The following is a 23,607-nucleotide window of genomic DNA, read 5'->3' on the forward strand; positions in this document are numbered from 1 at the left end:
GTAGTGAGTAGCAGCTTCTCATGATAGGATTTCTTTTTCTCATGAGAATATATAGGGAAATATGCCCATCATAAACTGTTCAAAATATTGAAGTTTATAGTTTTGAGAAGGTATGGCTTTCTGCAGTCTAAGTTTTCCTTAATGCAAAAAGAAAAAAAAAAGAAGCAGAGAGGTACAGTTTTCCTTGGGGTTTGTTTGTTTGTTTTCTGGACTTTAGCTTTTGATTTGTCCCAATGAACTGGAATGAAAATGTTATAAAAAAAAGGTCAGTCTATGTCAATGGAAATATTAGATATTCTCAAGTGTCTATATTATGCTTCAAGCCAGAAAAGAATGTTGTTTTCATAATAGACTTTGTGCAAGAGTAAATCCAGCTCTGTCTTATTGTACAGCACATCTCAGAAGACAAACAAACTAACAGAAAATGTCAAAATGACCTTATGCTGTACCTCTCAAGGTGTAAACGAAAAGACATGAAAAACAATGGGAGATACATTGGTAATGAAAACTGAAATAATGTAGAGAGATGTATTGAGTTTGTATGCAGAAAATATCATCTGTTCATCCAAAATTGTAGCTGCTTTTGACACTTCAGTATTTTTTCAAAGTGTTTTTTCAGTCTTATGTTCAACCCTTGTTTGACGACTTCTCTCTAGTTCTTATTTTAGACATTTGCTTGTTCCTGAGAGGTCTTTATCTGGTTTGTCGCCTGGTGGGTGCTGGCTTGGGGAATGCACTCAGCGCTCACACAGCTGCATTCATCCACATAGGTGTATGAGTGATCAAGGTAGGTTCCATCACTGCACGTCAGAGTCACCTTTCTTCGGCTGGTCTTGATTTCCTGACAACACGAGCATTTATGTTCCATCGTGTTCGCCTCTGGAGAATATCTGATTGCAAAACCAACAAAAGAGAAAGATTCAGCAATTATGTGAGAAATACAACTGCCCCTCCCACCCATTACTAAATATAACCAGAAGTTGTGTGCTTGCATGTGTGACTATTGTTCAATATTACCATTCTTACAGTATTGTGGTGAAATCTAAGTAAGTTGCTCCTCATTGTAAAAATGGATGGATCTAGCCTTTCATTCAGGCACATAAAAAGTAAATGAATTAATCCAGATCACATATTAAGGCAGTCCAAAATGAAAGAACAGTGAGAAACAAATAACCTCACTTTTACATGGGCAAATTCAAAACTCAGGTCTATTCACTATGACACTGAACAGGCTGCTAAAACATTGTGAATCTTGAGGTAATTAAGCTAGTACAACATTGTATCCGTTAAAATTTCTAGTTAGCACAATGGAAACAGCTGATGACTGGGTGGATGTTGAACATAGAAAATCACTTGCGATTTGTTTTATGTAACTAGTGTAAAGAGTAGAAGACAAGAGACCACAATTATCTTTTATACCACTTACCGTGAGTAAGCATCACAGCTGCCCTCACAGTATGTCATCTCAACAGGTGCAGAAGATACACATCCATGATATTTGATGACAGTAGTAGTATTGTACTTCATACAACCTGAGGTTGTCACAAACCAAGGGAAAACAGGTTAAAATATATATGCATATAAATAGATACCTGTGTATGATAGACAGTTTGTAGTAGAAAACTGATATGGATGAAGCCGAAATAGGAAATTAGGTCACAGTGCATTTCTCTTTTAATTGCTAAGGGCCGAATGATGACTCTTACTGCTTGTGTTATCAATGAATGAAAAATTCCCTTTTGTTTATGCAACTTTGGTGCAGGACACAGAAACACTGTGTACTGTGGTAGCTGCTCAATGCACACCCACCTCCCAGGACTGGCTTCACTTTCTTCCTTAAAGAGAATGTATCTATGGAAGTTGCAGAACAGTCAAAGTCCTCTCCCTCTGACAAAAAGGCTAACTTTTAACAATAGGGGATTGGAAAGTTTACCAAGGCACTAAAGTGCGTGCTGGAAATGTTCTGTGCCTTTATTTTTCCACCTGTTTCCTTTCTCACCCCAGTTTGAGGCAGTGGTCCCAAACTTGGTTGTTCACTTATTCTGTCTATGCACTGACCATGCAAGATGGACTAATATACCTAATAAAGCACATATTATCACTACTTACTCTTAACAAAATCATCATTACTTACTCTTTCGTTTTGATTGGCACTCTTTACAGCAGCCATCATCAGATAGCTTGATGTCATCCTTGAGTGGGAAAACAGAAAAAGATAACTCAGGTTTCATATCTGCATACTAAAGCAGAGATTTTCCCTGCTTCCTAAGTTTCTCTGGCACCACAAAGTTCTTTGTATTGACATAGAATCTAATTTCAAGCAAGGTTAAATATTAAGGGCACGTAACTACTTCAATATTAATAAGAGTTCTTTGAAAGCTGACATTAGGGGGACTGGAACTGCTTTGCTGTTGTCAGAGTTCAGTAGTAAAATTTCAGAAATAATGCTCTTAGCACATGTGGGATATTTTGAGTGACCAAAGTTAGTACAGGTGAAGGATTATGTCAGACAGGGTAACACAATTAATGAAATAACTGACTCCCCAGATGTGTGGGGCTGGTTCTAATCTCCCCTGAGCTGTATTAAGTTGAATGATGTTGTGGATTGAAGTAGCTTATTTCCTTCACTTTTGCTCTCAATAAGTGAATTCTAAAAAAGAATTTATAATCTTAAATAATTTAGGAATAAAAATCCCATTATTTCTCAATAAGATTCTTGCTTCTAAGCCACCTGACAGTTTTAAGAATCCAAAACATTATGCTGTACCCTTTTTTCTAGTGCCCAATCCTCAATGAGAATTGATATATCACCCATTTTAATTCTGATTCGCTTTTCTGAAATGAAATTTGATGGGGACCAGATTCAGAGAGGATAAAACGAGAGCTACATCCTGTGTGATATTTTTGCTAGGTATTTTCCTTGGTCATCATGATCTTTCTATCACTGGTGTTAGCCACTGCAACCTTTTCAAACATGAGAACTGCTAGAAGAGTACTTACTGGATCACATTCATCAGGGTTAAAGGCAGAACAGCTTTTCTGTAAGATGACTTGAATGAACTGGTCGTCATATTTTTCACACATGTAAGTTGTACAGTTATCATCAGGTGGGTTCCAGATTTCTCCAGCCTGAAAGTAGTTAAAATTAAAGTGAATAAAAATCTTCTTACATAAAAATGAAACAAAAAAACTCCCGCTGTCTTATCATTGCTGCCTACTGCGGTTTGATTATTCCGAACAATTTCCTTGAATTTCAGCTGATAGTTACTTGTCATATTATCATACTGCTGTAAGTCTTTTTCATTAACCAACTGAAGAGGCTGTATTTTCATCTGGATATGGACATGCATTTTGTGTAAATAGGATAAGTAGGTGGACTCATTTGGAAAGATTAATTTGTGTCTCAATGGTTTTGTCATCAGAATATATGGGTATGTCCATTCAGATACATGGCAAAATTTCTGCTGGCTTCACTGGCTCATCCTGTCCTAAAGCTCTCAGCTAACTTGAGATGGGCTGTTTGGAGCAGAAAACTGCCTCCACAGATAAAATTATCCTTTGAGCAAAATGGGTGCTACATTTTCAGGGCTGAAGGCAAATAAGGGCCCATTGTTTCACCTATGTATTTTTCTATGTTGACTTCTGAAAGCCGTTGTTCAGTATCACAGTTGCTTCCAGAAGTCTTAGAACTGGAGTTTCATGGCTCAAGGTACTGCTCAAGCTGTCTGAGACAGTCCATTCCCTGCCTGAATAAGCATTTGTCTAACATGAGAAAAGATGCAGCAAATAAATGTGACAAAGACAAGGAGAGGAAAGAGTGAAAAGACTAGCAGAGTTCACCAAAAGTGAACTGAACCAGGGATAGTTACTTGGAGCACGCGTGTAATGTTGTCTCCCACAGTCACTACACAAGCTGCTTCCTTGCACGTGCCACAGCACTGTCCAGGTTTCTCTGTATACTTATAACCCTGTTTTGAAAGAAATAAAGAGGAAATGAGATTGAGTCAGGACACTGACCTTAACTGGTGGATATTTGAGCTGAGTGGGGTAGGAACTACTGAGAGCAGAATAGCACTCACCGCTGGGCAGTATGTGTCACAGATAACAGGCTTGCACTTGACAGTAGCATGGTGAGGGCTTGAGGAAGAGGATTCAGGGCAGGTGCATTCTTCACAGGGGCCTGATGGAATGACAGCTCCAGGCTAGGGGAAGTCAGAAAAGAAGTCATTATTAGTCAATGAAAGCAAGTTACTTTCTGCATGTACGTCACAGACAATACAAAGCTGAATTATGTATGGGCTAAACTATCCTTAAATACAATTTTGGTTAGTTTATTTAAGCAGAGTTTCTGTTGTTGGTAATATCCATTTTGGAATTAAATTCTGCTAATGCAGAAGGGAGAGCAGAAAATCTTTTTGCTTGTAGGGAGGGTGTTGATATGCTGACCTTGATTAAATAATTAATAATGTGTTATCTCAGGCCTTTCTGCAAGATATGGTCCATGATAGAAGTCTCAAAAACATTGCATTCTGAACCTATGTGAAGGTGTATTTTTATAGTGAGTTACTCTGTGTACTTACTGCATAGTAGGTTTCATTGACTACACAGCCATGTCCTGTAAAGAAGGAAGAAAGACGGTGTCATAGAGGTGTAAGTTTTAAGAAGCAGAAGTATGTGAAGAAACTGCTGCTTTGTTGGCCAATATGATAACACAGATAATTTGCATCTTTCTCTCTTAAGGTTTTTGTATTCATAAACTTAGAAAAATATAGCTGTGAATAACACATGAAGAAGGTACATAGTACTTACTGCATTCAAAGGTAGGACAGCATTTTCCAGGCTGCATTATCGTGACTACTTCCTGTCCCTCTAAGCACTGCGGTATGACCTCAGGGCAGAGGCTAGTGTTGCAGTCTGTTTAATGTAAGAGAATATAGAAAATAATGAACTCAGAATTTTTAAATGAAAGTCATTTTGTTTTGCATGAACTTCAGAAGTTTTCCCATGGGGCTAATATGGTGGTGTTTACACAAGCTGGATTAATGACTAATTCAGTATATTTGCCCAGCTATTTTCAAAGTGAATGGGCTTTTCCATAACCTTTGTAAAACAAAGCGTTGTCTGAAAAGAAGAGAGTGGTGATTGCTGGAAAGAGATATTTCCAAAGACAAATTTGTACCAAGTGGGAAATCTGATGACTCTCAAAGGTTCAGGAAGTTTCTTGAGCAATTTTTAAATGTTCAAGACTTTTTTTTTTTTAAGTTAGGATAATTTTTTTATACTGGTCTTTGAAACAGAAAATGCTTTGACTAGTTTTTTAATATTGTTTCAGGTGGTGGCAGCATTAAAGGTTTTCAATGTTAAATTATAGGAGATTTCCAGTTACTTTTCTAACTATGTAAAATCTTTTCATCTTTAGATTTGTTCTCTTCAGGCATCTAGTAAATGCTCTGCAAGAAGGTCGTAAGAAGTGGGATGAGGGAGAAAAGCATTATGAAATCAATGCAAAGTATTAAAAAAAAAAAAGAGAAATTACTGCTGTAGTTCCCCAAAATGAATATAGTATATTCCCCATGATAAAAAAGTAAGACAGTACTTACAACACTCAGTCCTGGTACAGCAAGGATCTTCTGGTATTTGTATCTGAACAGGCACGTAACCTGGTTCATCACAAAATACTTGCGGTGTCAGAGAACATTTGTGTTTTGTACAGTGCACTTTAAGAGTGTATTTGTCACAGACACATTCCTGGCAATCTTTTGTCCATTTTTCTCCTGGCTATATAAAAAAGAGAAAGAAAAATAAGGAAGAAAAAATTATATATAAATTAAACCCAAAATAATTCTTTTTGTTTCTAGTTGACTTATTCATGGATACAGTGATACCTGATTACATCAGCCTTTTCATATTTCTAGTATTTTTAGATTTTATAAGAAACCCTCAAACTGAAGCTAATTAGGGAAAGATACTGGAGGGCACTGAAGGTTCTGAGCATGTTCACACAGCTATCAATTTCTATTTATTAGTAGTGTTAGTATGAGAGATACAAGAAGTCTAAAGGAGAAGTGATTGAGCTTTGCATGCATTTTTGAATAAGAAATTATCATACGACACTCATTTGCACATTAGGGTACAGAGAGAAATTTCTATAATTTGTATGCAGCTGAGGAACTAAGAATGCAGACTATCAACATCATCAGGAACAGGTAAACTTTGTTAATGCATTTGTCCCTTCATCTCTAGTAACTTTAGCAAGCCAAATTTGTGGAAATAAAAGAAGCACATATGTCAAAGTTCCACTACTATCATCTATGCCTTTTTTTCTCTCTCTCTTTTTTTGTTTTTTCCCAGTATGTGAGGTGATGGTTATTGAAAGAATATCCCATCACTTACTGTTAAATTTCTTAGGGAGTGACGTGGTTTCTGCTCTTTCACTCATAATTATTTTTAAGACTAAAGGGGAATGAACATTTGAAAAAACCTAAAGTCTCCCTCAACCTAAGCAAAACTTTGTTCTTGTGAAACACTAAATATCGTCTTGCTTCACTTGTCTGTGCTTGATAAACCGACATTGATTGCGATACTCACCTCTCTGGATACTCCATTTGGTTCCCTACAAGCTGGAAAGGAAAAAAAAAAACAAACTGGAGATTCACACCACTGCAAACTGACATAAAGGAATAAATTTGTGCAGTTTCAAATAGAAATGCTGTGAAGATAAAACTAACAAGAAAATGAATATGCAGACTGGTTCTTCTGAAATGTGGATTTCTACCATCTCGGTAGGTCTTATGTAGGGAAGGAAGATGGAAAAAAGGTAATATTGATTATTATTCGATTTTTAGTTGGGGAGACTAAGGGAGCTTAAAGGGGCTGATCTGCCCATGATCTGACCATGTAGAAGATGGCAGTAGAACACAGGCCTCCTGACTATCAGTTTTGATCTCTATTTACTGCCCAAACTAGCCACAGATTACTTACAGCATTCGGAGACACAGATGCTGCTGTCTTCACGCATGAGTGTCTTTCCTTCAGGACAGAAACATCCTTCAGTTACTCCATAGCCAGGAAGCTCAACAAGGCTAGAGTGGGAGGAATGTATGTATGAGTACAACGTTTTTTGCAGTGAAGCAGGAGAGAGAGCAGCATATGTAGAATGTCACCATGTCAGATACAAGGGAGACAAAGGAATTTACATTTTCTGAAGTGCAACAGGAAGTGCATATTCATAGAGCTGATCGATATTTATAAATGTTGAATAAATTATCTAAATTCACAAGACATTTCATTATGAAGTAACTCCATTTTCTAAGGAAAGTAGATAGGTAAAAACAGAAGAAAAGAAAAATATAAGCAGTTGTTTTGGGGTGGGGTTTTTTGCCTTTCCATACCTTGGGTCACAGGTAGCAGGATTAATGGACCCACATGGCTTGTATACCATGCCTGCTGGACAGTTGTATGCTGTATGGAAAAAGAAGAAAAAAGCTCAAAAATTGACAGTAGATGTGTTTTTGCAGCAAAAGTGACTACAGCTTTGCCTTCTTCATCTGCAGCTTCTGTGAGTAAGGACATTGCTGAATTTTTGTAGACAGTAGTCAAGTGTTAGATGTAAGATGTGTTTACTGAATAAACCACTAATTACTGCCATTTCTCACACACATTTTTGAGTTCTGCAATACTTACGGCATGTATTGTTGGTCTTTCCTCTCCAGTCAATGCAGATACCTCTAGCAGCACACTCAGTAGCATATATCTCCAAACTGGAACACTCCATGGATTCATTGAGTATGCGACATCCATCAAAAACACAGCCTTTGAAAAATGGTTCTGGTGGTATCACAGCATGGCATTCTGCAAAAATCCTGCAGACAGAAAAGAAACCAAACCCCTTTGTTTTAACCAGTCATTATATAAAATCCAGCACTTCCCAGTTAATGGCACGTGACTCTCAGCTTCAGGAAGAAAGGTATCATGAGAAACAAACCCCTAAGAATGGCCAGTAATCTGGGAGATAGATTCAGGAAAGGAAAGGTTAGGAAATTTTAAGCTCCTTTTTTTTTTTTTTTCTGAAGAGGCTAATGGTCATAGTGTTTCTGTATGTATACACAACTTTTCATCAGTCTGATACCAGAAATTTCTTGAAAAAGGCAACTGCATCAGATTGAGGAAAAAGGGGTGATAAAAGTAGCTGAGAGATAGGAAAAATTGCACATGCAATAGCTCATAAGGTATTAGACACTACAGCAAGCACATGTAAGAGGGCCTTTATAAGTGACCCAGCTGAAAAAACGCTTTTGTCAGGGCTCACACAAGTATAGGAAATACTGCAGGAAACAAACCTTTGTGCTTTTGGAGCTCCATGTTTTACATAAAATGTACAAAGAATGAAGGATGCTTTTTATCTGACATGTTTCTGTCTGCTCTGTTAACCTGGTTGGTTAAAGGTTCTTTACAGTTTGTATTGAAGGTCCACTTCAAATTTACAGTTTAGTCTTTACTTAATAGTGTAATTAAGAGTGAGTGAGCATACCCTGGAAGGTAGGGAGGGAGAAAGATAACATAAATCTGTGTGGTTGCAACCCAGGGAGTATGGATTCTAGTGCTTGCTGCATCCTTGATTTTCTGACTTCACCTCTCCTTGCTCAGTTATTTTTGGCATGCAAGTCATTAAAAAAGAGGGGTTTCTTTTGCAAAGGCCTTTTACTCTATATATCCTAAGTTGACATTTTCAGCTATTATCACATGCTAGGACTGTAGTTCTAACTCTTTTGTAAGATACTGAGACCGTTTTGTCTAGGAAGAATGAATACATTCGGTTTTTTTCTTACTCGCTCCAGATAAGCTTGCAGAGAGGAGGCGTTTCACACTGAGGCCTTGGTGGAGGTGTGGTTACAACTGGTGGTATTGGTACTCCATGGCATGACTTGTTGTCATCAACGATCCAGTGATGAGCCATTTGGGGACAGGAAGAAATGATCTTACCACTTGGTAAGCGGCATTCATCTAGCTTATTGTTTGTACATGTTCCTGGAAGAGACAAGCTATGTAAGTCTCATAAGCCATATCAGAGATGCACAGTACAACATTATTGTGCTGAATTCCTGTTTAGACATGATGTGCTTATGAAATGTATAAGGTGCCTTGCTTCATAGGGAGTGCTTTCTTTACAGTTATATGAACTTCAATTTAGGTTAGGGAAAACAAACAAACCTAAAAACCCAACCCCAAAGAAAAAAAAGGTTGCTGAAATATTGAGCTTTTGATCCTACAGAAGTTGAAGAGAAGAACTGTTTTCATTTCCATTTTACTGCTGTTTAAAAATCTCTGTCAATCATGAGACTGCATAGCCAGAGTGGGTGAGAATAATCACTGCAGGGTGGGGAAAGAGTCCCACCTCCAACTACTGCATCTGTCTTACCGCACTGTCCTTCGGTGTTGTTGCCAAATTTGCTGTATGGGAGTTTCACAGAGAAAATCAGCCCGCTAAAGGTGATGGTTGCACCAATCTCTGGTATGTCAACAATCATGTTGATGCCAAGTGTGGAGAAAGAAATGCCATCTTTTTTGAAGCCTGGTTTGACAATCTTTTCGTTGAAGTACATCTGAATGCAGGGTTAAAAAAAAACCCACAACTTCAGAATAAGCACTGCTTCTGCCTGATTGTTTTAAATAATGCATTTTCTAATCTTCATAATCATGCATAACTCCATACTGTGGTGCATCACATCCAATGCCCATTGGCATCGCAATAACAGCATATATATGCATTAAAGTCTCAGCTTGTATTCCTATATTGCTACGGTGTGATAATAATCTAAGTGGCCTCTACATACTGTTTTTGTGCAGATTGCATGCTAATGCACAGTATTTTAAATCGAAGTATTTTGTTTGTATCCCTCATAATTTTGTTTATTTATTTTAAACCTTTTTCATATGAAAATGAGTGGTAGTTTTCTTTAACTACAGAAATATTCCTGCCATTATTATGTAATAACTTTGCTACAAAAATCACACTGTCCTTATATTACATGTTGCTTGGCATTGGAAGAGTTGTCTGAATTCAAAATGAAGTCAAATGTCCCTGGTGCCAGTTTTCTGTAGCGGTCATATTTATTTGTTAAGCTAAGCTGTTCCATTTGCAGCCTGTATCTTATATGAGCTAATGAAGGTGGAAGTATTTGCTTAATAACCTTTTGTCAGGAATTATTCTGCAAATTTCGTCTCATTGAATTGGGATAAAGTAAGAGTTAAAACTGTCAGTTACTGTTTTCTTTCACAGGGAATCACTGGACTAATTGTTTCGGCATGCCTTTCTGTAGGGGGAGAGTGCATATTGAGACAAACTTTTCCTCCCACCTCTTTGTGTTCTCTAATCAACTAATAAATTCCCCAGTGTAACAGTGGGACTGACTTTTCGTTTTCACTGGCTTGCCAGCACTAGTTTAGGATCATGAAGGTAAGTGACACTCCCAGCCACCCCTTTCCTTCAGCTATACCTCTCTTCCCAGCAAGCAATTGGAGGGGGAATCATCTCATGGCTCTGTTTGGTGCCTGAAGTTCCCTACACAGAGGAAGCAGTCCCTAGTCATCCAGCTGATAAGGGATACATAGAATCATTTAGGTTGGAAAAGACCTTTAAGATTGAGTCCAACCACAAACCTAACACTGCCAAGTCCCCCACTAAACCATGTCCCTAAGCGCCTCACCCACACATAACCATCTTCACCATGAGAGAAGAATCATGCTTGTGACTTGCATTTGTGTTTCTTCATAATATGTGAGATTACATAAGTGAACGGCACAATGTACTAGTTTTCATGAAAACATGAATCAAGCACCAGAATAAGCAGTCTTTCTGTCTTCTCTATCAGCTGTATTGGTCTGTTTCCTAGTGTTATTTATATATACACATACATGCACATAATATATTAATATCTGCATAGTGCTAAGCTGTTTCTGACATTTTGTTCTTAGAAACTTGTGTAATGTTTATTTCCTAATGATACTCTCTGCCTTCATCACCTCTGTGATATGATATTCTGACAGACTGTATTTCAAAGGAGAAACAGTAAGGCCTTATTTCTTTTTTGCAGAAGTAGAGAAATAAAAAAATGTGTATTTTACCACATTGGTCATCACACCCTTCATGAGTTCACGGGTCAGCACCACTTTTGCAGATTTGTAGAAAATAATAATGGATTTAGGGCAGGAAAGTCCATCTTTTGCATTGCAGTAATAATTGTCAATGTAAACACGGAAGTTGTCATATTTAGGTACAATCTGTTTCACCAGGACGTAAGTGCAGTTTTCAAGGAAAGTATAGTAGATTCCATCAAAAGTAATATAATGAGGATCACCCCATCCACTGCACACACCTGGTAGAGAGAAAATATTTAGAAGATTAACATGAAAATTAATGTAGAAGAAATAATTTAGAAACTGAAGTGAATATACAACAATTTATAGAGCAACCCTAAGAAAACAAATTGCCCATATAATCTGTAAAAAGTATTGCTTTTTTCAAAAAGGGTTATTCCTTAATCTACTGGTGCTTACATTGACACTCATATTGGTAACAGCAGCCATTTTCATCAGGTACCAGTATTGGTGGATATTTGTTTGCACAGGTAATTTCCTTTACAGGTGGGCAGTGCGTTGGAATTACTTCTACCTTGTTGTCTCCCTTACAGATGAGTTCTGTACAGTTGGATAATTTGTATTTTTGTCCAGGCTGCAAAATGAACAAAAATAGCTGTCACAGGAGTTTGCAAACAGATATGAACTTTACTCATATTTTTAGTTTAATGATATATTTTTTCCAGTAGTGGTGGTGTTGGAAAGGAAATGAATGTATGATACTTCTCTTCAATTTGTAGTACTAATGATTTGTAATGTTGACCAGAGGTATTCATAATTCTGACCACGATATGGAAGATCAGAAACTGTTTTGTTTTCCAAATCTGAAGCAAAGACTAAAATTAAAATCTTCACTGATAGTACAAGGTTTTAAATATTCTACACATTTTTTTTTTATGCTAAAAGGAGGTGGAACCCTTAATTCCAGCTATTTCTTCCGCATGAGGAGACCTTCTGAGGTTTGGGGCGATAGGTCTTAGGTTAAGGGAACTGATGTCCTTTATACTAGCTATGTATACTGTACTTCACTATCAGCATAGATCATCACTATCACAAAAAAAAAGTGACCAGAAGTACAGGTACGAAGGCAGGAGAACAGAAACAGATACAAGCCTCCACAGTAGCTTAAATATTTCTGTTTAGTGAAGAAACAAACTGCACTAAGCAGCTTCCTCTATTATTTCAGTAAGAAGGTTCTTATTTATGCAATGCAGTGCATCAGAAAGTGCTTTACTAGCACTAAGGTCATTAGAAAAGATTATTGTAGCTTTCTTGCCGAGTATGAAAAAAATATTATAAAAAAGGCACAAGCAAATTTTATGTCATGTGTATTGCCCATCACTAACAACACTTATTCTAGAAATCTGCACATATAAGGTTAAAGACTACAAATTATTCCTTTCTGGTATCAACCTAACATTGATATTATTTCAACAATCATAACACAGAAACTACATACCTGTAGGGGAGGGTAAGAAGCAGAAACACAACCTTGAACAGGAGGTCTTACAGAAGTGGTAGGCAGAGGAACTGTTGTTGTTAGAGTTGACCATTCAGGGGAAGTAGTGGTTAGAGGAGTAGTAACGTTACAATGCACAGTGTGTCGTTCAACTGTACATGTTGGACTACAGATAGCATAAAATCTACATCCCTCACTATCCGTTCTGCTGTAAATCAAATCACCTGAAGAAAAAAAAGAAAATATGGTAAGATACAAAGAAAAAAAAAGGACTAAAAAAAAGTTCAAAAATTCAACAAGGGAGTAAAAAATAACCAAGTAAAAATTGTCAATATATTAAAAGGTAAATTAGGAAAAATGTAATGAAAGGAAAAAAAAGGCATTATATACGAGAAGTACATAATAATAATAACAGGTAAACTAACCAGGTGAAAAAATAGCATCCCCAATTTTACAGAAACATGGTGTTGATATAGGGGTAGAAGAAGTGCTGGTGCAGCATGGTTCAGGTGTGGTAGTAATGGTAGTAAGGCTGGTGGTTTGCACGGGGCTGGTGGTTTGCACGGGGCTGGTGGTTGGGCAGTTGTAGTTAGGGCTGCAGCAGAGGACGCGGATCTTGTAGTTGAAGCACATCCTGACTTTGCCCGTCTGGTCTTCGTTCTTGCACACCAGTCCAAAGTGGACGTCGCACTGCACGACCTGTCCGATATTTTCGATGGAAACCTCGGGGTAGTCCTCCGCCCGGCAGTCTATTTCCTTGGGATGTTGACAGACTTCCTTCCCGGCGGCCCGGATGTGCTGGTAGGTTTCGAAGTCTCCCTGGCTGGGCCCCGAGGAGGGGAAGTCGACGTCGAACCATTCGCTCCAGGAGCACACTTCGGGTTCACAGGTGGTAGTGGACTGGGTGGTGGTGGAGGTGGTGGTGGGGATGTATATGGTAGATGTCGGCGTGGGTCTGGTGGTGCTGGTGGAGGTTTGCAGTGTGGTTTCTGAGGAGGTGGGCCCCGTGGTGGTGGAGTAGGACGTGGAGGTGGAGGTCGTGACGGTGGTGGAGGTTGGGGCGGTGCTGGTTGACGAGCGGGGGGTGGTGGTGGTGGGGCTGGTGGTGTGCGCGGGGCTGGTGGTTGGGCAGTTGTAGTTAGGGCTGCAGCAGAGGACGCGGATCTTGTAGTTGAAGCACATCCTGACTTTGCCCGTCTGGTCTTCGTTCTTGCACACCAGTCCAAAGTGGACGTCGCACTGCACGACCTGTCCGATATTTTCGATGGAAACCTCGGGGTAGTCCTCCGCCCGGCAGTCTATTTCCTTGGGATGTTGACAGACTTCCTTCCCGGCGGCCCGGATGTGCTGGTAGGTTTCGAAGTCTCCCTGGCTGGGCCCCGAGGAGGGGAAGTCGACGTCGAACCATTCGCTCCAGGAGCACACTTCGGGTTCACAGGTGGTAGCGGACTGGGTGGTGGTGGAGGTGGTGGTGGGGATGTATATGGTAGATGTCGGCGTGGGTCTGGTGGTGCTGGTGGAGGTTTGCAGTGTGGTTTCTGAGGAGGTGGGCCCCGTGGTGGTGGAGTAGGACGTGGAGGTGGAGGTCGTGACGGTGGTGGAGGTTGGGGCGGTGCTGGTTGACGAGCGGGGGGTGGTGGTGGTGGGGCTGGTGGTGTGCGCGGGGCTGGTGGTTGGGCAGTTGTAGTTAGGGCTGCAGCAGAGGACGCGGATCTTGTAGTTGAAGCACATCTTGACTTTGCCCGTCTGGTCTTCGTTCTTGCACACCAGTCCAAAGTGGACGTCGCACTGCACGACCTGTCCGATATTTTCGATGGAAACCTCGGGGTAGTCCTCCGCCCGGCAGTCTATTTCCTTGGGATGTTGACAGACTTCCTTCCCGGCGGCCCGGATGTGCTGGTAGGTTTCGAAGTCTCCCTGGCTGGGCCCCGAGGAGGGGAAGTCGACGTCGAACCATTCGCTCCAGGAGCACACTTCGGGTTCACAGGTGGTAGTGGACTGGGTGGTGGTGGAGGTGGTGGTGGGGATGTATATGGTAGATGTCGGCGTGGGTCTGGTGGTGCTGGTGGAGGTTTGCAGTGTGGTTTCTGAGGAGGTGGGCCCCGTGGTGGTGGAGTAGGACGTGGAGGTGGAGGTCGTGACGGTGGTGGAGGTTGGGGCGGTGCTGGTTGACGAGCGGGGGGTGGTGGTGGTGGGGCTGGTGGTGTGCGCGGGGCTGGTGGTTGGGCAGTTGTAGTTAGGGCTGCAGCAGAGGACGCGGATCTTGTAGTTGAAGCACATCCTGACTTTGCCCGTCTGGTCTTCGTTCTTGCACACCAGTCCAAAGTGGACGTCGCACTGCACGACCTGTCCGATATTTTCGATGGAAACCTCGGGGTAGTCCTCCGCCCGGCAGTCTATTTCCTTGGGATGTTGACAGACTTCCTTCCCGGCGGCCCGGATGTGCTGGTAGGTTTCGAAGTCTCCCTGGCTGGGCCCCGAGGAGGGGAAGTCGACGTCGAACCATTCGCTCCAGGAGCACACTTCGGGTTCACAGGTGGTAGTGGACTGGGTGGTGGTGGAGGTGGTGGTGGGGATGTATATGGTAGATGTCGGCGTGGGTCTGGTGGTGCTGGTGGAGGTTTGCAGTGTGGTTTCTGAGGAGGTGGGCCCCGTGGTGGTGGAGTAGGACGTGGAGGTGGAGGTCGTGACGGTGGTGGAGGTTGGGGCGGTGCTGGTTGACGAGCGGGGGGTGGTGGTGGTGGGGCTGGTGGTGTGCGCGGGGCTGGTGGTTGGGCAGTTGTAGTTAGGGCTGCAGCAGAGGACGCGGATCTTGTAGTTGAAGCACATCCTGACTTTGCCCGTCTGGTCTTCGTTCTTGCACACCAGTCCAAAGTGGACGTCGCACTGCACGACCTGTCCGATATTTTCGATGGAAACCTCGGGGTAGTCCTCCGCCCGGCAGTCTATTTCCTTGGGATGTTGACAGACTTCCTTCCCGGCGGCCCGGATGTGCTGGTAGGTTTCGAAGTCTCCCTGGCTGGGCCCCGAGGAGGGGAAGTCGACGTCGAACCATTCGCTCCAGGAGCACACTTCGGGTTCACAGGTGGTAGTGGACTGGGTGGTGGTGGAGGTGGTGGTGGGGATGTATATGGTAGATGTCGGCGTGGGTCTGGTGGTGCTGGTGGAGGTTTGCAGTGTGGTTTCTGAGGAGGTGGGCCCCGTGGTGGTGGAGTAGGACGTGGAGGTGGAGGTCGTGACGGTGGTGGAGGTTGGGGCGGTGCTGGTTGACGAGCGGGGGGTGGTGGTGGTGGGGCTGGTGGTGTGCGCGGGGCTGGTGGTTGGGCAGTTGAAGTTAGGGCTGCAGCAGAGGACGCGGATCTTGTAGTTGAAGCACATCCTGACTTTGCCCGTCTGGTCTTCGTTCTTGCACACCAGTCCAAAGTGGACGTCGCACTGCACGACCTGTCCGATATTTTCGATGGAAACCTCGGGGTAGTCCTCCGCCCGGCAGTCTATTTCCTTGGGATGTTGACAGACTTCCTTCCCGGCGGCCCGGATGTGCTGGTAGGTTTCGAAGTCTCCCTGGCTGGGCCCCGAGGAGGGGAAGTCGACGTCGAACCATTCGCTCCAGGAGCACACTTCGGGTTCACAGGTGGTAGTGGACTGGGTGGTGGTGGAGGTGGTGGTGGGGATGTATATGGTAGATGTCGGCGTGGGTCTGGTGGTGCTGGTGGAGGTTTGCAGTGTGGTTTCTGAGGAGGTGGGCCCCGTGGTGGTGGAGTAGGACGTGGAGGTGGAGGTCGTGACGGTGGTGGAGGTTGGGGCGGTGCTGGTTGACGAGCGGGGGGTGGTGGTGGTGGGGCTGGTGGTGTGCGCGGGGCTGGTGGTTGGGCAGTTGTAGTTAGGGCTGCAGCAGAGGACGCGGATCTTGTAGTTGAAGCACATCCTGACTTTGCCCGTCTGGTCTTCGTTCTTGCACACCAGTCCAAAGTGGACGTCGCACTGCACGACCTGTCCGATATTTTCGATGGAAACCTCGGGGTAGTCCTCCGCCCGGCAGTCTATTTCCTTGGGATGTTGACAGACTTCCTTCCCGGCGGCCCGGATGTGCTGGTAGGTTTCGAAGTCTCCCTGGCTGGGCCCCGAGGAGGGGAAGTCGACGTCGAACCATTCGCTCCAGGAGCACACTTCGGGTTCACAGGTGGTAGTGGACTGGGTGGTGGTGGAGGTGGTGGTGGGGATGTATATGGTAGATGTCAGCGTGGGTCTGGTGGTGCTGGTGGAGGTTTGCAGTGTGGTTTCTGAGGAGGTGGGCCCCGTGGTGGTGGAGTAGGACGTGGAGGTGGAGGTCGTGACGGTGGTGGAGGTTGGGGCGGTGCTGGTTGACGAGCGGGGGGTGGTGGTGGTGGGGCTGGTGGTGTGCGTGGGGCTGGTGGTTGGGCAGTTGTAGTTAGGGCTGCAGCAGAGGACGCGGATCTTGTAGTTGAAGCACATCCTGACTTTGCCCGTCTGGTCTTCGTTCTTGCACACCAGTCCAAAGTGGACGTCGCACTGCACGACCTGTCCGATATTTTCGATGGAAACCTCGGGATAGTCCTCCGCCCGGCAGTCTATTTCCTTGGGATGTTGACAGACTTCCTTCCCGGCGGCCCGGATGTGCTGGTAGGTTTCGAAGTCTCCCTGGCTGGGCCCCGAGGAGGGGAAGTCGACGTCGAACCATTCGCTCCAGGAGCACACTTCGGGTTCACAGGTGGTAGTGGACTGGGTGGTGGTGGAGGTGGTGGTGGGGATGTATATGGTAGATGTCGGCGTGGGTCTGGTGGTGCTGGTGGAGGTTTGCAGTGTGGTTTCTGAGGAGGTGGGCCCCGTGGTGGTGGAGTAGGACGTGGAGGTGGAGGTCGTGACGGTGGTGGAGGTTGGGGCGGTGCTGGTTGACGAGCGGGGGGTGGTGGTGGTGGGGCTGGTGGTGTGCGCGGGGCTGGTGGTTGGGCAGTTGTAGTTAGGGCTGCAGCAGAGGACGCGGATCTTGTAGTTGAAGCACATCCTGACTTTGCCCGTCTGGTCTTCGTTCTTGCACACCAGTCCAAAGTGGACGTCGCACTGCACGACCTGTCCGATATTTTCGATGGAAACCTCGGGGTAGTCCTCCGCCCGGCAGTCTATTTCCTTGGGATGTTGACAGACTTCCTTCCCGGCGGCCCGGATGTGCTGGTAGGTTTCGAAGTCTCCCTGGCTGGGCCCCGAGGAGGGGAAGTCGACGTCGAACCATTCGCTCCAGGAGCACACTTCGGGTTCACAGGTGGTAGTGGACTGGGTGGTGGTGGAGGTGGTGGTGGGGATGTATATGGTAGATGTCGGCGTGGGTCTGGTGGTGCTGGTGGAGGTTTGCAGTGTGGTTTCTGAGGAGGTGGGCCCCGTGGTGGTGGAGTAGGACGTGGAGGTGGAGGTCGTGACGGTGGTGGAGGTTGGGGCGGTGCTGGTTGACGAGCGGGGGGTGGTGGTGGTGGGGCTGGTGGTGTGCGCGGGGCTGGTGGTTGGGCAGTTGTAGTTAGGGCTGCAGCAGAGGACGCGGATCTTGTAGTTGAAGCACATCCTGACTTTGCCCGTCTGGTCTTCGTTCTTGCACACCAGTCCAAAGTGGACGTCGCACTGCACGACCTGTCCGATATTTTCGATGGAAACCTCGGGGTAGTCCTCCGCCCGGCAGTCTATTTCCTTGGGATGTTGACAGACTTCCTTCCCGGCGGCCCGGATGTGCTGGTAGGTTTCGAAGTCTCCCTGGCTGGGCCCCGAGGAGGGGAAGTCGACGTCGAACCATTCGCTCCAGGAGCACACTTCGGGTTCACAGGTGGTAGTGGACTGGGTGGTGGTGGAGGTGGTGGTGGGGATGTATATGGTAGATGTCGGCGTGGGTCTGGTGGTGCTGGTGGAGGTTTGCAGTGTGGTTTCTGAGGAGGTGGGCCCCGTGGTGGTGGAGTAGGATGTGGAGGTGGAGGTCGTGACGGTGGTGGAGGTTGGGGCGGTGCTGGTTGACGAGCGGGGGGTGGTGGTGGTGGGGCTGGTGGTGTGCGCGGGGCTGGTGGTTGGGCAGTTGTAGTTAGGGCTGCAGCAGAGGACGCGGATCTTGTAGTTGAAGCACATCCTGACTTTGCCCGTCTGGTCTTCGTTCTTGCACACCAGTCCAAAGTGGACGTCGCACTGCACGACCTGTCCGATATTTTCGATGGAAACCTCGGGGTAGTCCTCCGCCCGGCAGTCTATTTCCTTGGGATGTTGACAGACTTCCATCCCGGCGGCCCGGATGTGCTGGTAGGTTTCGAAGTCTCCCTGGCTGGGCCCCGAGGAGGGGAAGTCGACGTCGAACCATTCGCTCCAGGAGCACACTTCGGGTTCACAGGTGGTAGTGGACTGGGTGGTGGTGGAGGTGGTGGTGGGGATGTATATGGTAGATGTCGGCGTGGGTCTGGTGGTGCTGGTGGAGGTTTGCAGTGTGGTTTCTGAGGAGGTGGGCCCCGTGGTGGTGGAGTAGGACGTGGAGGTGGAGGTCGTGACGGTGGTGGAGGTTGGGGCGGTGCTGGTTGACGAGCGGGGGGTGGTGGTGGTGGGGCTGGTGGTGTGCGCGGGGCTGGTGGTTGGGCAGTTGTAGTTAGGGCTGCAGCAGAGGACGCGGATCTTGTAGTTGAAGCACATCCTGACTTTGCCCGTCTGGTCTTCGTTCTTGCACACCAGTCCAAAGTGGACGTCGCACTGCACGACCTGTCCGATATTTTCGATGGAAACCTCGGGGTAGTCCTCCGCCCGGCAGTCTATTTCCTTGGGATGTTGACAGACTTCCTTCCCGGCGGCCCGGATGTGCTGGTAGGTTTCGAAGTCTCCCTGGCTGGGCCCCGAGGAGGGGAAGTCGACGTCGAACCATTCGCTCCAGGAGCACACTTCGGGTTCACAGGTGGTAGTGGACTGGGTGGTGGTGGAGGTGGTGGTGGGGATGTATATGGTAGATGTCGGCGTGGGTCTGGTGGTGCTGGTGGAGGTTTGCAGTGTGGTTTCTGAGGAGGTGGGCCCCGTGGTGGTGGAGTAGGACGTGGAGGTGGAGGTCGTGACGGTGGTGGAGGTTGGGGCGGTGCTGGTTGACGAGCGGGGGGTGGTGGTGGTGGGGCTGGTGGTGTGCGCGGGGCTGGTGGTTGGGCAGTTGTAGTTAGGGCTGCAGCAGAGGACGCGGATCTTGTAGTTGAAGCACATCCTGACTTTGCCCGTCTGGTCTTCGTTCTTGCACACCAGTCCAAAGTGGACGTCGCACTGCACGACCTGTCCGATATTTTCGATGGAAACCTCGGGGTAGTGCTCCGCCCGGCAGTCTATTTCCTTGGGATGTTGACAGACTTCCTTCCCGGCGGCCCGGATGTGCTGGTAGGTTTCGAAGTCTCCCTGGCTGGGCCCCGAGGAGGGGAAGTCGACGTCGAACCATTCGCTCCAGGAGCACACTTCGGGTTCACAGGTGGTAGTGGACTGGGTGGTGGTGGAGGTGGTGGTGGGGATGTATATGGTAGATGTCGGCGTGGGTCTGGTGGTGCTGGTGGAGGTTTGCAGTGTGGTTTCTGAGGAGGTGGGCCCCGTGGTGGTGGAGTAGGACGTGGAGGTGGAGGTCGTGACGGTGGTGGAGGTTGGGGCGGTGCTGGTTGACGAGCGGGGGGTGGTGGTGGTGGGGCTGGTGGTGTGCCCGGGGCTGGTGGTTGGGCAGTTGTAGTTAGGGCTGCAGCAGAGGACGCGGATCTTGTAGTTGAAGCACATCCTGACTTTGCCCGTCTGGTCTTCGTTCTTGCACACCAGTCCAAAGTGGACGTCGCACTGCACGACCTGTCCGATATTTTCGATGGAAACCTCGGGGTAGTCCTCCGCCCGGCAGTCTATTTCCTTGGGATGTTGACAGACTTCCTTCCCGGCGGCCCGGATGTGCTGGTAGGTTTCGAAGTCTCCCTGGCTGGGCCCCGAGGAGGGGAAGTCGACGTCGAACCATTCGCTCCAGGAGCACACTTCGGGTTCACAGGTGGTAGCGGACTGGGTGGTGGTGGAGGTGGTGGTGGGGATGTATATGGTAGATGTCGGCGTGGGTCTGGTGGTGCTGGTGGAGGTTTGCAGTGTGGTTTCTGAGGAGGTGGGCCCCGTGGTGGTGGAGTAGGACGTGGAGGTGGAGGTCGTGACGGTGGTGGAGGTTGGGGCGGTGCTGGTTGACGAGCGGGGGGTGGTGGTGGTGGGGCTGGTGGTGTGCGCGGGGCTGGTGGTTGGGCAGTTGTAGTTAGGGCTGCAGCAGAGGACGCGGATCTTGTAGTTGAAGCACATCCTGACTTTGCCCGTCTGGTCTTCGTTCTTGCACACCAGTCCAAAGTGGACGTCGCACTGCACGACCTGTCCGATATTTTCGATGGAAACCTCGGGGTAGTCCTCCGCCCGGCAGTCTATTTCCTTGGGATGTTGACAGACTTCCTTCCCGGCGGCCCGGATGTGCTGGTAGGTTTCGAAGTCTCCCTGGCTGGGCCCCGAGGAGGGGAAGTCGACGTCGAACCATTCGCTCCAGGAGCACACTTCGGGTTCACAGGTGGTAGTGGACTGGGTGGTGGTGGAGGTGGTGGTGGGGATGTATATGGTAGATGTCGGCGTGGGTCTGGTGGTGCTGGTGGAGGTTTGCAGTGTGGTTTCTGAGGAGGTGGGCCCCGTGGTGGTGGAGTAGGACGTGGAGGTGGAGGTCGTGACGGTGGTGGAGGTTGGGGCGGTGCTGGTTGACGAGCGGGGGGTGGTGGTGGTGGGGCTGGTGGTGTGCCCGGGGCTGGTGGTTGGGCAGTTGTAGTTAGGGCTGCAGCAGAGGACGCGGATCTTGTAGTTGAAGCACATCCTGACTTTGCCCGTCTGGTCTTCGTTCTTGCACACCAGTCCAAAGTGGACGTCGCACTGCACGACCTGTCCGATATTTTCGATGGAAACCTCGGGGTAGTCCTCCGCCCGGCAGTCTATTTCCTTGGGATGTTGACAGACTTCCTTCCCGGCGGCCCGGATGTGCTGGTAGGTTTCGAAGTCTCCCTGGCTGGGCCCCGAGGAGGGGAAGTCGACGTCGAACCATTCGCTCCAGGAGCACACTTCGGGTTCACAGGTGGTAGCGGACTGGGTGGTGGTGGAGGTGGTGGTGGGGATGTATATGGTAGATGTCGGCGTGGGTCTGGTGGTGCTGGTGGAGGTTTGCAGTGTGGTTTCTGAGGAGGTGGGCCCCGTGGTGGTGGAGTAGGACGTGGAGGTGGAGGTCGTGACGGTGGTGGAGGTTGGGGCGGTGCTGGTTGACGAGCGGGGGGTGGTGGTGGTGGGGCTGGTGGTGTGCGCGGGGCTGGTGGTTGGGCAGTTGTAGTTAGGGCTGCAGCAGAGGACGCGGATCTTGTAGTTGAAGCACATCCTGACTTTGCCCGTCTGGTCTTCGTTCTTGCACACCAGTCCAAAGTGGACGTCGCACTGCACGACCTGTCCGATATTTTCGATGGAAACCTCGGGGTAGTCCTCCGCCCGGCAGTCTATTTCCTTGGGATGTTGACAGACTTCCTTCCCGGCGGCCCGGATGTGCTGGTAGGTTTCGAAGTCTCCCTGGCTGGGCCCCGAGGAGGGGAAGTCGACGTCGAACCATTCGCTCCAGGAGCACACTTCGGGTTCACAGGTGGTAGTGGACTGGGTGGTGGTGGAGGTGGTGGTGGGGATGTATATGGTAGATGTCGGCGTGGGTCTGGTGGTGCTGGTGGAGGTTTGCAGTGTGGTTTCTGAGGAGGTGGGCCCCGTGGTGGTGGAGTAGGACGTGGAGGTGGAGGTCGTGACGGTGGTGGAGGTTGGGGCGGTGCTGGTTGACGAGCGGGGGGTGGTGGTGGTGGGGCTGGTGGTGTGTGCGGGGCTGGTGGTTGGGCAGTTGTAGTTAGGGCTGCAGCAGAGGACGCGGATCTTGTAGTTGAAGCACATCCTGACTTTGCCCGTCTGGTCTTCGTTCTTGCACACCAGTCCAAAGTGGACGTCGCACTGCACGACCTGTCCGATATTTTCGATGGAAACCTCGGGGTAGTCCTCCGCCCGGCAGTCTATTTCCTTGGGATGTTGACAGACTTCCTTCCCGGCGGCCCGGATGTGCTGGTAGGTTTCGAAGTCTCCCTGGCTGGGCCCCGAGGAGGGGAAGTCGACGTCGAACCATTCGCTCCAGGAGCACACTTCGGGTTCACAGGTGGTAGTGGACTGGGTGGTGGTGGAGGTGGTGGTGGGGATGTATATGGTAGATGTCGGCGTGGGTCTGGTGGTGCTGGTGGAGGTTTGCAGTGTGGTTTCTGAGGAGGTGGGCCCCGTGGTGGTGGAGTAGGACGTGGAGGTGGAGGTCGTGACGGTGGTGGAGGTTGGGGCGGTGCTGGTTGACGAGCGGGGGGTGGTGGTGGTGGGGCTGGTGGTGTGCGCGGGGCTGGTGGTTGGGCAGTTGTAGTTAGGGCTGCAGCAGAGGACGCGGATCTTGTAGTTGAAGCACATCCTGACTTTGCCCGTCTGGTCTTCGTTCTTGCACACCAGTCCAAAGTGGACGTCGCACTGCACGACCTGTCCGATATTTTCGATGGAAACCTCGGGGTAGTCCTCCGCCCGGCAGTCTATTTCCTTGGGATGTTGACAGACTTCCTTCCCGGCGGCCCGGATGTGCTGGTAGGTTTCGAAGTCTCCCTGGCTGGGCCCCGAGGAGGGGAAGTCGACGTCGAACCATTCGCTCCAGGAGCACACTTCGGGTTCACAGGTGGTAGTGGACTGGGTGGTGGTGGAGGTGGTGGTGGGGATGTATATGGTAGATGTCGGCGTGGGTCTGGTGGTGCTGGTGGAGGTTTGCAGTGTGGTTTCTGAGGAGGTGGGCCCCGTGGTGGTGGAGTAGGACGTGGAGGTGGAGGTCGTGACGGTGGTGGAGGTTGGGGCGGTGCTGGTTGACGAGCGGGGGGTGGTGGTGGTGGGGCTGGTGGTGTGCGCGGGGCTGGTGGTTGGGC

General features: G+C 47.8%; 1 protein-coding gene across 1 annotated transcript in view; it reads right to left on the reverse strand.

The window, feature by feature from the left end:
- Nucleotides 1-664: 664 nt before the first annotated feature.
- Nucleotides 665-23,607, reverse strand: part of MUC5AC (mucin 5AC, oligomeric mucus/gel-forming) — a 50,893-nt gene continuing 27,950 nt past the window's right edge. The window contains 20 exon segments of the mRNA XM_059826126.1: nt 665-890; nt 1,427-1,532; nt 2,135-2,192; nt 3,001-3,129; nt 4,080-4,202; nt 6,589-6,620; nt 6,982-7,082; nt 7,392-7,461; nt 7,684-7,862; nt 8,829-9,027; nt 9,419-9,602; nt 11,125-11,375; nt 11,557-11,731; nt 12,596-12,819; nt 13,021-13,694; nt 14,094-15,372; nt 15,375-15,386; nt 15,436-18,666; nt 18,669-18,680; nt 18,730-23,607. Of these exon segments, the coding sequence (XP_059682109.1) occupies nt 665-890; nt 1,427-1,532; nt 2,135-2,192; nt 3,001-3,129; nt 4,080-4,202; nt 6,589-6,620; nt 6,982-7,082; nt 7,392-7,461; nt 7,684-7,862; nt 8,829-9,027; nt 9,419-9,602; nt 11,125-11,375; nt 11,557-11,731; nt 12,596-12,819; nt 13,021-13,694; nt 14,094-15,372; nt 15,375-15,386; nt 15,436-18,666; nt 18,669-18,680; nt 18,730-23,607 (12,143 nt within the window).

The sequence above is a fragment of the Gavia stellata genome, chromosome 17 (assembly GCF_030936135.1).
Source record: "Gavia stellata isolate bGavSte3 chromosome 17, bGavSte3.hap2, whole genome shotgun sequence".
NCBI lineage: Eukaryota > Metazoa > Chordata > Aves > Gaviiformes > Gaviidae > Gavia > Gavia stellata.